General features: G+C 30.5%; 1 protein-coding gene across 5 annotated transcripts in view; it reads right to left on the bottom strand.

Annotated features, from left to right (window-relative positions):
- Positions 1-13,393, bottom strand: part of LOC106468931 (colorectal mutant cancer protein-like) — an 89,638-nt gene that overhangs the window by 15,585 nt on the left and 60,660 nt on the right. For all 5 annotated transcript variants that reach the window (XM_022397329.1, XM_022397330.1, XM_022397332.1 and 2 more), the window contains 4 exons: positions 8,693-8,806; positions 5,660-5,802; positions 1,616-1,713; positions 960-1,102 (listed from right to left, as the gene is read on the bottom strand). In XM_022397329.1, the coding sequence (XP_022253037.1) occupies positions 960-1,102; positions 1,616-1,713; positions 5,660-5,802; positions 8,693-8,806 (498 nt within the window). The remainder of the gene's footprint in view (positions 1-959; positions 1,103-1,615; positions 1,714-5,659; positions 5,803-8,692; positions 8,807-13,393) is intronic.

The following is a 13,393-nucleotide window of genomic DNA, read 5'->3' as shown; positions in this document are numbered from 1 at the left end:
GATTTCTTTATTTAAAGTGTCTGTTGATTAAAGAGGTTTCTTTCTATTAAAAATATTGGTGATATAACAGAAAATAACTGAATTCAGAAATGATTTAAGTTTAAAACTGAATTGCTATTTTTACTTTCATAATAGACTTTATGTACTTGGCTCTAGGCTAGGTGATCCCACACTACATCTTTACTTTAGGCTTATTATACAAACAATCACTATACTTATAAGGTTTCATGGCACACACACACACACACACACCCTCACGGCCCCCTTGCACCCACATCACTAAAATGGGCAGATAGTAATTGAACTATTCTATCTGTATAAATGCATTTTGGCTTTTATGACTTCTCCTATTTTGAGAAATTATGTGTGATGTGACACACTTGCTTTTATATAGGGTAGATTAAACATTTATGTCCATAAATCCCTTACTTAAATCTTTCAAGGCTTGAAATGGTTCAATGATATGAAAATAACAAAACAACAGGGTGTAACAAACTAATGCACTGAGATAACTGAGGACTGTTTCAAGTTTTTCATTTGTGTGCAACAGAAGTATGTTTTATGATGATTTTAACACACACATTAAACAGGTCACTTGTTTAGTACACGGTGAAAGTTCGAAAAAAGATTAAACATATGACATTTTTGTCAGTTAAATTAAGAAAATGTTAACAAGGTGAAATGACAGAATTATGCAAAGTTTATTAAATTTTCACACACACTTACATTTCAAAGATTTTCAAATTCACATCTATAAGCAAAGTTAACTGTTACTTTGAAATTTTTTAACAGGTTTAGAACTTTAGCTCAACTGATTTTTGAAATAATTCTTTTATCATTAATATCCTAAAGTCTAAGTTTCAGTCAAGAAAAATTTCAAAACATTAAGTGTACACTAAAGATGTGAAACCCAACGTTTCTGATCGAAGCTCAGAAAGTCTTCTGACAAATATCCTTACTTGGTATGTTCTGTCTTCAAAACTTTCATTATCTCCCAGCCCACTGCTGACTTCATCCTTCTCATGGTAATGACTTTTAATGACTTTAACAGAATCTTCTTCTTCTTCAGGAAACCTTAGCTGTTCAGTATTTGATTCATTTTCTTTAATAATAAAAAATTTATCAGAACATACAACTTTTTCTCATGAGTACTTTTACATCTAAATCATTCTGTTTTTATTAAAATATCAGAAGGTTTTTAGTACAAACATTGAAGCTGAAAATTGTTCCTCATTTATTTGACTTTAAGAAGTTTCGGCATCAATTCAGAAATTTCATCCACTGAATAAATGAAATTAACAATCAAACCATTTGCATCACTAAACATAGAATTTGCTCATTTGAACACTAAAACATCAATGTTTTCTACTGCTAATGGCACAAATAATTATTTCAACATAACAAGACCGTAGGTGTTCTCAACTTTAATTTTAAGTCTGTCTCTTTAAATAATTTCATATAAATACTTTCTACATACAATATACAAGTAACCATTTCAACATTATAAACAATAGTTTCTCACTGAATAAATATGTGTGATATTTATAGATAAAATATATTCACCTGTTTATTACACAGGTAATATTTCATTTATTATAAAACCTCAACAACTCACCTTTCTCACTGTAAACTTCAGCATTGCTTGTACCTTGACTTTGTGTTTCACTGTGTTTCGATTCATCTTCAGACTGCTGACTGAATTCATCTTCCTCCCTAAGGAGGTAATAAGAGAAGGAGAGACTTAGCATGTAAGGGGACCAATTATAAGACAAGTTTATTTGAAATAAGATTTTAATGTATAATCATTACATATTCCTCCTTAAAAATATATGTCTGACCTAACTTTTCTTAACCAATCTTAGTTAAGACAGATGATTTTTAATTTCTTAGCTGAATAGCTTTTTTGCAAAGCACAAAATGAGAATGAAACTAACACGCTTATGAATATATTCCTTAAGTACCTTGTATGGGGTGAAGGCTAGTCTTATTTTGAAATGAAAATAGCAACATATAACAAATAGTTTTACATACAGTGCTCAACTAAGTGAGAAACTATACAAACACTAGAAATATTCAATACAGTTTGCATATTCTAACAGCCAATACAGTACATGTGTTCTAACAGCCAATACAGTACATGTGTTCTAACAGCCAATAGAGTATGTGTGTGTGTTCTAACAGCCAATACAGTACATGTGTTCTAACAGCCAATAGAGTATGTGTGTGTGTTCTAACAGCCAATAGAGTATGTGTGTGTTCTAACAGCCAATACAGTACAGGTGTTCTAACAGCCAATACAGTACATGTGTTCTAACAGCCAATACAGTACATGTGTTCTAACAGCCAATAGAGTATGTGTGTGTTCTAACAGCCAATACAGTACATGTGTTCTAACAGCCAATAGAGTATGTATGTTCTAACAGCCTTGATTCTACACAGTGAAGTTTTAATATAAACAATAACAAACTATATGTATGTAACCATTAAGTTATGCCCTCTCATACTATGTTACAAATAACAAGTTAGAGTTTACACCTTATTATGAAAGTTTAAATATCATATCAATATTGAATCATCATTCTTCTTTAGTTCAATACATCTCAGTTACTGAAATAAAAACTCAAAAATGTCATCTTGAACCCTGAGTCAACATCCAAGGTAAGTATAACTTAATAAAACTTAATTCTCATATTATGGTGGACATTTCAATAAAAAACTTTAATAATGTGAACAGCTAAAAAGCAATACTGACCAAGGAAGTGATATGAGACAAAAGTAAAAAAAGTATCAGTTCAAAAGGTGATGCACGACAACACAGAAATTCTGGAAAGATTATGTGCAGAAGTTGAAGAAACCACCAGTAATCTTTACACCTCAAATGGGTTGTTGCAACAAAAAAAACAAGTAAAAAACTTCCTAAAATTTAAAAATGAGAGATAATTTTAATTTGATATGTTTACTTTTTACTTCTCTTTTCATTTACCATTTTCTTTGTAAAATATAATTTATATTTATGATATTTTTATACAATGCACAAGTATTCATAGTTTTCATGCACACATACACAATAATACATTTATACTGAATACCAATAATTTATCAATGTGAGAAAAATTACTGAATAATTTGTATGTATACATATCTTCATCTTAGGCCAATTACTATGGGATATAATTATTGGTCATTGTTTCACTGAAAATAGCACAAATATTGATTAATTAAATATTCATAGCATGTCAAAAACCTTAACCCTTGAAGTACTGATTTGTTTATCATTCTGTACTGGTGGATCCAAATACTTCATCATGTTAAGTGATATTATGTTTGCCTGTTACAACATTCAGTATAAGTTAATGGCTAGAAAAATTGGATAGAATCACTAAAAATCCCATTATTAAATAGCAGAATTAATTGAAATATTGATGGTATATGTACTCTTGTTTAGTTTTTTTTATTATTCATATGTTATTAAAAACTCTGTAATTAACAAATTTATGAAGTAATTTATGAAATAAATAGTTTATGAACAGATGTTTCAAACATCACAACAACAGTTCTAGAGTTTAGAGGTTTGACAGTTCATATGAAAATATAAGAAGATTATAAAAAATTTGGTTCAAAAAAGAATAATGATTGTCAAGAAGGTAAAGTTAAGAAATCTTCTGACCAGAAAATGAATGAAAGTTTGATGAAAGAAAGAATTCAAACTAGACAGTAATTAACTTCTGGAACAATTCAGATATTAAATAAAGCCAATATCCTGTAATTCTTGAAACCATGAGAATGTAAGAGTAAGTTAAACACCAGCTACACCAAACCTTTGCACTGAGACGTCAAGAAGTAAAACTTAATTCTTCTCTTTGTTGTCTGGAAAAAAACAAAGAGAGAGCTTCCATTATGTAAAATGTTTGAAGAATGGTTTAAGCCCTTATGTAAAGACTTCTAATACCCACTTATCTTTGAAAACTCTAAAACATTAAATGTTGTGTATGTCCAAACAGAGGGAGAGAGCTTCTGATAAAAATAAAAGAAATAGAACACTAATACTATCATTACAGTCCACAAAGTTGTAAAAAAATCACAAGTTTGAGGGTCTACAGTAAAAGATAGTAAAAATACAAAGCAACATATTTAAAAACCTCAATACTGTGGTCTAAAATTTAGAAAACTGGAGGAAACACCAAAAGAGTAGCAGAATCAAGAGATCTATGATGTAATATCAGAGTACACTCAAGTTTAAGGTGAATCTTTAAAAGCAGATCACCAAAAGTCCTTACTGTATAGGTTCCATTACAGAACCTGAAATGTCCAATGCAGAAACCTGAAGACCATTAGAATATTTTTTTTTCTAAGACAGAAGGAAATTGCAAAAGACTAATGGCTTTTAAAACTCCAAGTGGGTTGTAAACCCAATCAAGCTGAAAGCCAGAAAAAATAAAATAGGCTCATGATAACATCTGTATTCCATCTGGAAGCTGTTGACTCCAACAGAAACACAGATAACAGAAAGAAGAATAAATTTTTCTTTAATCTTCTTCCACAAATGAATAAATGGGCAATAATTTGAAATGTTGGACAGAAATAAATTTTATTGGAATTTGGAAACAAAGATAGAGAATACAATTTAAAATTATTACACAAAGAAAAACTTTAAAATTCCTGATGTCAAGTAAAATAGGTTGAACAAACAACTTGCATAAAATCAAATCTTATCAGCATACTAATGCACAGAAGGATGACTGGCTGAGTTAGCCACTTTGAAGTATCAAAAACAATGTTAAAATCATTCAGACCTAAATCTAACAGCACTGGGTTATGAATGAAAACCAAGTATGACTAATAAACAGGTAAAAAACAAAAAAAGGAAAATGAAAAAAATATCATCTCAATACAAAATTATATTTCACAAAACACAAACAAATTGTAAGCCTGTTCAACTTTTATGTAACAAACCCAGTTGAACTTCTGTCTTTTTCAAGAATATTTTACTTCTTTAATTTACTTAGGATATCAGTAAAATAAATGTATTACATGAAAAACAATGATATAATCCTACTCACCTTTAATTCAAAACATATACAAAAAACAGCATTAAACTTAAATATTTCACATTTTGAATGCCAGTTTCAAAAGTTTCTATCAATTCTACAAAAATGATACATATATTTTTTTGGTCAATGATAAGTTACCTATTTGACAAGGTATTAATGCCCATAGATACTAAAATACCAGACAATCATGGCCAGAATGATTTCATAAATCAGAACTTTTAGACGAACGATCTTAGCTCACCAAATAGTCACACAATGTGTGATATTCTACACCTATATGCATTAAAGAGAGTTTGTATGTGGTCATGTGTTTCAGAGGTTTAATTGATTAGATCATTTGTCTGGTAATAAAGCTCCAGACTCTCACTGAGTCTAAGTTTATACTTCTTCAGATTATATTAAGAGCTTTCAATCTTAACAAATAAGATTGTAACCCAGAAAAAAGTAACTACAGTAAAAAATAATAATCTTGTTATGAAGAAACAAAAAGTATAGAAAAAGAACTGTGCAAAATAAATAACAGAATCAAAGTTTGCACTCTCTCATACTATCGCAGTTACATGTACCAATATCATCACGTAACAAGAAAAGAGCCATTTTCTCCTTACTTAATGACTGTTGCTCGCTGTATGTCCAACTTCTTAGAGAGTTCAGCAATGATGCTGTGAAGTTCTGTCAGCCTTTCCTCGTACCTCTGAGCTTGATGGTCAAGTCTTTCTTCATGATCTCTTGCCAGTCTCAGTCTGTCAAGCTAAAGCACAGAAAGATAAAATTCAGAAACTGTTTAGCCAGTAACAAATGGCAACAAAACCTTAGCAGTGAAATATAAATAGATAATCAATAATAAAATTTTAACTTACAAGTTAAAAAAGCCAACAAATTCAAGGAAAGTAGTCTTTACACTATTTACCAGGCCTATGTCTACCAGTTTATCTGTGTTGCTAAGAGTATCAGAATTTTCAATCCTGATCTGAATTTGTTACTTCTTTCTAGTGAAAGATCTTATTCCTTTATTTACTGCAATCTGTTTTATTGTCCAAGAAGCACTTCTGCTATAAATACTTTTATTATTGGTGCCTGTTATCTTAAATCAATTGAAGCTAGATGTTTGGATCACTCTTAGTTTTTAGGATATTTAAATTAAAAGACTCTAATATGCTTTTTAATGTTTTTTCTGTTTGGATTAACTATTATGCAAATCCTTTTTTGTATTTGGCTAAAAAAAACTTGATTTTATGACATTTCAGCAATATAGTGGTAATACCCAAGTTCTCTAATTTAAAACTAAAACCAATTAACAAAATTTAGAATTCTATAAGTTCCATTTTAATAAACCATTGGAATGAAAGATCATGCTTCCAGCTATACGCCCAAATCTTTAACTGATTAGATAATTTGTGTTGTAACAAATCTACTAGCTGAAATATCACTAAAGTCTTTAAAACTATAATAACTTTTAATGATATCAAACAGAACCAGAACCTATCAAAAAGTAATGGAAGTAAAATATGAAACTATCAAGCATTACCTACATGTAGATTCAACAACAATAATTTTACCAAGATTTAATTATCAAATATTAAAACTATTTATTTGTACATTCTGGTAATGAAAACAAAAATCACTTTATCAAGCATCAACAATAAATTAAACAATAAATCAATACCTTCTATAATAAAATTCACTAATCCTTCATAACTAACCTGAGCAACCTTTCATTTAATCAACTCCCAATCAAATTTTAACTATTGAATTATCCAATTTATGAAATTAAATTAGCTTGATGACTTGTATACAAGTATTTCACCATAAAAAAATTATTTCTACAGAAATAAATTATGTTAACATTTATATTTCACAACAACATTAGTAAGTCAAAAAAGTCAAGAACCTCACTTATAATAAGAATATGAATTCCTTGTGTAATTACTTAGTCTAGATATTATGTTACTGAAAAACATCTTAATACATTAAACAAGAGGTCCTAGCCTCATCGCTGTTTAACAAGAATTAACAGAGTATTTTTAACTGCCATCCCTCATCAGTAGAGTAGGAGTACAACAGTTTGTTCTTGAAATTAGCATAACCCTTCTAAAGGTGACTACTAAACAGTTTCCTGTCAAACAAAAGAACATAAATGTTTGGGGTTTTGGAGAACTGCACCACTCAGAAATGTTCTACAAGTATATAAAAATGTTATATAGTATTTCTTGAAGTAGGTTTCAGAGCTGATAAAAAAAGCATAATTCTGAACAAGTAACTTCTATTATATTCAATATGAAAAATAACAAACTAATTTAATGCAGGAGCAATCTACTTAACACGAGTAAAAACTCTTTAGACTCTATACAGCAGAGATAAACGCATGAACAAAATGACTGTGAGTTTGTATCCATCAGTGGTTCCCAACCTTTTTCCAACTGGGGACCAGTTATTTCTGATCCCAAAATTTCATGGACCACATTGTACAATATTAACTTTTTAAACACTCTTAAATTACATTGTAAAAGAATACACTTCAATAGCTGTATCTTAAAACACACATTTTTTCAACCATTTTGTGGATTGGCCAAAATCTACCAGTGGAGCAGCAACAGTCCATGAAACCATTGGTATAAGCAACATCATAACTTTCCAACTCACATTAGAACTAATATAATCAATAAGAAAAAGTCTGCAGTACAATAGAAAAAAGAATTCAATGATTATGAAAAGAAAATGAATTAAGAATAAGAGATACTTCCAGCCCAATTGTGTTGGATAGATTGATGATAGGGAGAAACAGAAGAAAACAATGTTTTATGTATTTTTTAAAATTCTAAGTACTGATGTTAAAGAATAATCCAGTAACAAGTATTCCAGCATTACTGGAAAAACCTGTTTGACTCAGTACTGTTGATTATGATTTTTGTTATATTTCCATAGTTCCTTACACACACGTTACGTCTTCATTCATTTTGTTCATGCTTGTTAGTAATTCTGTAGCTGGAATCATGACCATTATTCTGCTAACACTTTGTTACACACTTGTTAATAACTTTGTAACGTTCTCTAAGTATCATAGAACAATGGCCATTATTCTACCAAAGTACTTTGTTACACACTCTATACCTCAATTCTGTTGATTCATGCTTGTTAATAACTTTGTAAGGTTCTCTAACAACCATAGAACAATGACCATTATTCTACCAAAGTACTTTGTTACACACTCTATACCTCAATTCTGTTGATTCATGCTTGTTAATAACTTTGTAAGGTTCTCTAACAACCATAGAACAATCACCATTATTCTACCAAAGTACTTTGTTACACACTCTATACCTCAATTCTGTTGATTCATGCTTGTTAATAACTTTGTAAAGTTCTTTAACTACCATAGAACAATCACCATTATTCTACCAAAGTACTTTGTTACACACTCTATACCTCAATTCTGTTGATTCATGCTTGTTAATAACTTTGTAAAGTTCTCTAACTACTATAGAACAATGACCATTATTCTACCAAAGTACTTTGTTACACACTCTGTACCTCAATTCTGTTGATTCATGCTTGTTAATAACTTTGTAAAGTTCTCTAAGTACCATAGAACAATGACCATTAATGTACCAAACACTTTGTTTATCTTAGTAATGAAATACCTGAGCTCTGTTGACCTGTCTCTCCAGCATATCTCTTTCCTGACTAAGATGCTGTACTCTCTGAGTAAGTTCTAAAATTTCTCCTTTCAGTGAAGCTAATGCTGCCAAATGAAGCTGTGTAACAAAGGAAAACAGTTCTTAATGTTGCAAATTAATACAAGCATTTCACAGTAAAATATCTTCAGTCTGACTATAATAAGTAAAAACAAAACATAGAATAGAACCACTCTTTACTACTTATGAATTGCCTAGGAAGCTAGCTAGCATAAATTCCCATATGATACAAACAATAGTACATATACAAATTCAAATTGTCTTCCAGCATACAACAATTATTCAGTAACCATTAAAATGCCAAGAAAGTAAGACTTATATTTTTCTTCAACACAGTTTACACAGTAAATATAACACCAAATTAGCCTCTCATCCCTTTCAACATATAGAGTTTATAAAAGAAAACAAAGTCATAGACCAGACTACCAGAAAACATTTTATATTCAACATGTTTCAAGAGCACATAAATGCTCTTTTAAAACATTATAAACACCAGGTAATTAAAAAAAGCAATTATACATATTTAAAAAACTAAACAAATACAGTTCAGTTACCTAAGAATTGTGGGCATCATGAGTTATCTAACACAAAATATAGTCATACCCATAGTGAGCTATGCTTTCCAAGAAATGAAGTTTCAAAAATGAAATTTGCCACAAAACTTTCTTGATGTTCTATTTCTGAATCAGCATGCTAATACACAAATACATTTATTGGAATTACTAGACCTTTTTCCTAGCTATACATTAAAAATTTCCTGTAAAATGAAACCAAACAGTATGATCAGGAACACATGTATCACAGTACAAATAATCTCTGTGTCTCATTTCTCAGTCATGATAAAAAAAAATCAATCTTTAAATCTAACACAACCTTTAAGTTATAATTCTTGAACATACATATATCTTTTATCCGATAAATGCTCGTTTATGTAAAAACTACACAAAAATAATAAAAATATTTTCACATCTCGACAGTATTTAAGTTTTCTTTGGTGTTTATCAAAAACATAAATAACATTTTATCCAATCAAAGTTATTAACAAACAAAAGTATGAAAGATATGTATAACTGTGTAATACAAAATATTACCAGTATTAAAAATATATATATATTAGCTGTTTAACATATTAAAAACAATGTTATTAAATAAACAAAATTTAACTATTTAAATATAAAGTTAAATTATGCTACAAAACTGAAATCCAATCTTAAATTTGAATATATACATACTTTCCATTTTAATCAAAAGACAAGCCTAGAAAGCTTCTATCTTTACTCAGAAGTTGTTTATTAAAGCAATACTAAGAAGCTTGCCTCTCCCATCTGAACTAAGAACATTTACAATGTTGCTATAGCAACCACTTCAATCCCTTTGGATGCTAGTGCCAGACTGAAAGCACCCAATCTGGTGATGTCAATTCAGAACTACATATCTGTAGGAATAAAGTAACTGCAACCAGTCATATTCTAAAGTAATTTAAAGCCTAGTTTTAATGAATTTCCTGAAATATCATTATAATTTTGATTTTCTAAATAAAGATTTCATAGAATTTGTCTTCCTTATTTTAATTAATAAGAAACATCCTGAACAATGTGCCATGTCATATTGATTTAATGATCTGATCAGTGTTACTATTAAGTCTGTAAATATACTTAACACATTCATATAAGTTTTTCAACCTAATCAAATACCTTTGAATTAAACGTCAAACAAAGTAGCAGTAGCATAATCTATTTCATTCTGATCACCTGACACAACTGTTCCAATTGCGCGCACAATTTTCCATTTTATTTCTATCCATTTTCAAGAAAACTGTACATCAATACAGAACAAATGGCCTCCGATCCTATAACTTCACAAATATTTAGGCTGCTCTGTTACGTCAGTGTTCATTCACCAAGGAGGCTTCTAGAAGGTGACCTAGCCCTAAAATCCCTAACATCAACGTATAGTGATAGGAAAGTTATCTACCACTAACAAATGCTTGCAGAAAGAAGTTTCATTTCTAAAATATTATTATCCAAGTATGACAATTCATAAAACTTCAAAAAGTACAATCGTAATTTAATCTTTCAACTATAATGACAAATATCTTGATTTTACACTCGAAACGATTAGCAAACAATCATTTACTATTTGGGCCTTTATTTAACTTCCCATACGGTATGCTTCAAGACTACCAGTAAAAAAATAATAATTGTATTGAAAATCTTGGAAAAAATTTACTCAACTTTACAAAATATACACAAATTTTCGCTAACACTATTTTGGGTTTCGGGTAGTTTAGCCTTAACCGTTTGAAAAACTAAAAAAAGCTTCAAAGCTCAGTCAATAAAGCATAAAACAAGATAATAAAAAAGAAAAAGGACTAAAACATACTTTATTCAAGTTTCAAAGTCAAACAGAATTGAATGAAATATCAAACATGTTTCCTGTCTGTTTGTTTTTTAAAGTAATTTAATTTTCTTTTCAAAAATAGCCCTATAAGCTTTGCGCCAGCAAAGTCAAACTGGAATTTTATGGGCAAGGACTGGTGGTGAATGGAGTTTTGCAACGCACGAACGGCTAGCTACCAGACAATCGTTTTTCTAATGACAATAAAACTTTGTCTTCTACCTGTTATTATCTATTTATTTTTGAATTCAGAATTGTAAACAAAAATTTGAAAACTATACCGTACAAAGTACAATTAAACTACTAATAGCCTCATAACAAGTTCCCCACCTTTTATTTATTTATGACTGACGATTATAGTAAACTAAATGCTCAGTACAAATGGAAATTTTCACTCTTATCAGTTTTATTGATCCCAGTGTTACAAGAATGTTGATAAACCCTTCAAAAACTCAGCAACGGCGTCTCACAGACATCCAAAGCTCATATCTGTTCAGCCTACAAATAACGGCAGTTGAAAGCCTTCAAGCGGAATTAGGGACCGTCGCTAATCCTTCTTAATTCCTCGAGGAACATTTGCACAATAACTAAGTAGCTGGAGGAGTGTCTGGTGGCTCAATCAACTACTGTTACACCACTGATAAAGAAATTGTTGACGTTCTGCAAAGATTTACGGTCAGTGGGGCTCAGAAGACTATACGCTCTGCGAGAATATGCACATCATTTGTGTTAATGACCGCTCACAACAGCACACTGTGCATACTTCGTACTTCTAAACAATCTGTGCGAACAGAGAGATACTTCGAAAAGCCAGATTAACACAAACGATACTTTGATTACAATGGTACCATACAACTCTAATAATAATAAAATGTGTTTGACGTAGTTCTTTTTATTTTTTAATTAAACTTGGATCATATGTACTAGCTTTTAAATTAACCACTCCTTCAAATACTTTAACACTAGAATTATCGATGGGACTAGCCCCATCGTCTTTTTAAACTCATTTTGATCAATTATTTATGCACCAAATTGCTTGTGGTCCCACGACGTTATTGGTTTTAGAATCCCTAACAGCAACGACTCAGACATAAACACACAAAGAAAATGTAATCAATTTCACAGTTAATCCCACTTATTGCTACTGGAGCCCCCTATGTATTTTAGATACAAAATAAGTGACCCCCCCCCTACATTTTCGTCAGTTCTTTACCTCGAGTGTTGTAATAGGTTAAAACACGATAAAATTACCATCAATGTAATAAGATATGAGGTTCCTACCGATGGTTAACGACATAAAAACAAGTTGGCAATTTGAAAGTTAACCAGATCGAGGCTCATAATAAACGTTTATTTTGAATTCTGAAATTTTAATTGAAAACAAAAAGAAATGATGAACAAAACATCCAATGATCATAAGCCGCTTCTAATATTTTTATTTGTGTATATATATAGCGATACATTCATTAAACACCTGAAATTCTCTTCTTGCTTCGCCAGGAAAAAAAAAACCAGAAAATATACATATATTGATCAGAACAAAACTAGTCAAATATGCAGTACATATAGTGTCATAGTTCACCATTACAGCGCTGTGTTCTGAACTCTTCTTCCTCAAATCCTAGTCAAGACGGGACGCTAAACAGTAACATATGAACACCGCTGAACCATTAATGTCTACTTTCTCCATGTTTCTAGTTAGTAATAAACTCGGCTGCCTGGCTTATACCAAGTTCGTATTTTTTTAACAATTCTGACATCTCGGTCAAACTCACGTGATCTTTGTGGTTAGCAAGTGGGTTAACATGAGAAGTAGATAATCTTAAGAAATATATAAGGAGGACTGGTTGGGAAAGTCCAGGGAATGTCTACTTCCGTTAGATGAAGAAATAGTAATACAAAACAACATGACACTACACACAACAGTTTAGATGGCAAATAAAAACAAAATTAAAAGTCATAGTTTCCTTAATTTGCCACAAAAATAAAAAAAATAATACAATACAGTCTTAAACCCAGCCACAAACAGTACATGTATTACCAGTGTATACCACAAAACCAAAAATTAATACAATACAGGCTTAAACCACAGCCACAAAGAGTACATGTATTACCAGTGTATACCACAAAACCAAAAATTAATACAATACAGGCTTAAACACAGCCACAAAGAGTACATGTATTACCGGTGTATACCACAAAACCAAAAATTAATACAATACAGTCTTAAGCCCAGCCACAAAGAGTACA

This window comes from Limulus polyphemus, unplaced genomic scaffold (genome assembly GCF_000517525.1).
Source record: "Limulus polyphemus unplaced genomic scaffold, Limulus_polyphemus-2.1.2 Scaffold3225, whole genome shotgun sequence".
Lineage (NCBI taxonomy): Eukaryota > Metazoa > Arthropoda > Merostomata > Xiphosura > Limulidae > Limulus > Limulus polyphemus.
The sequence above is the reverse complement of the archived record's forward strand: the minus strand, read 5'-3'. Positions and strand labels throughout refer to the sequence as shown.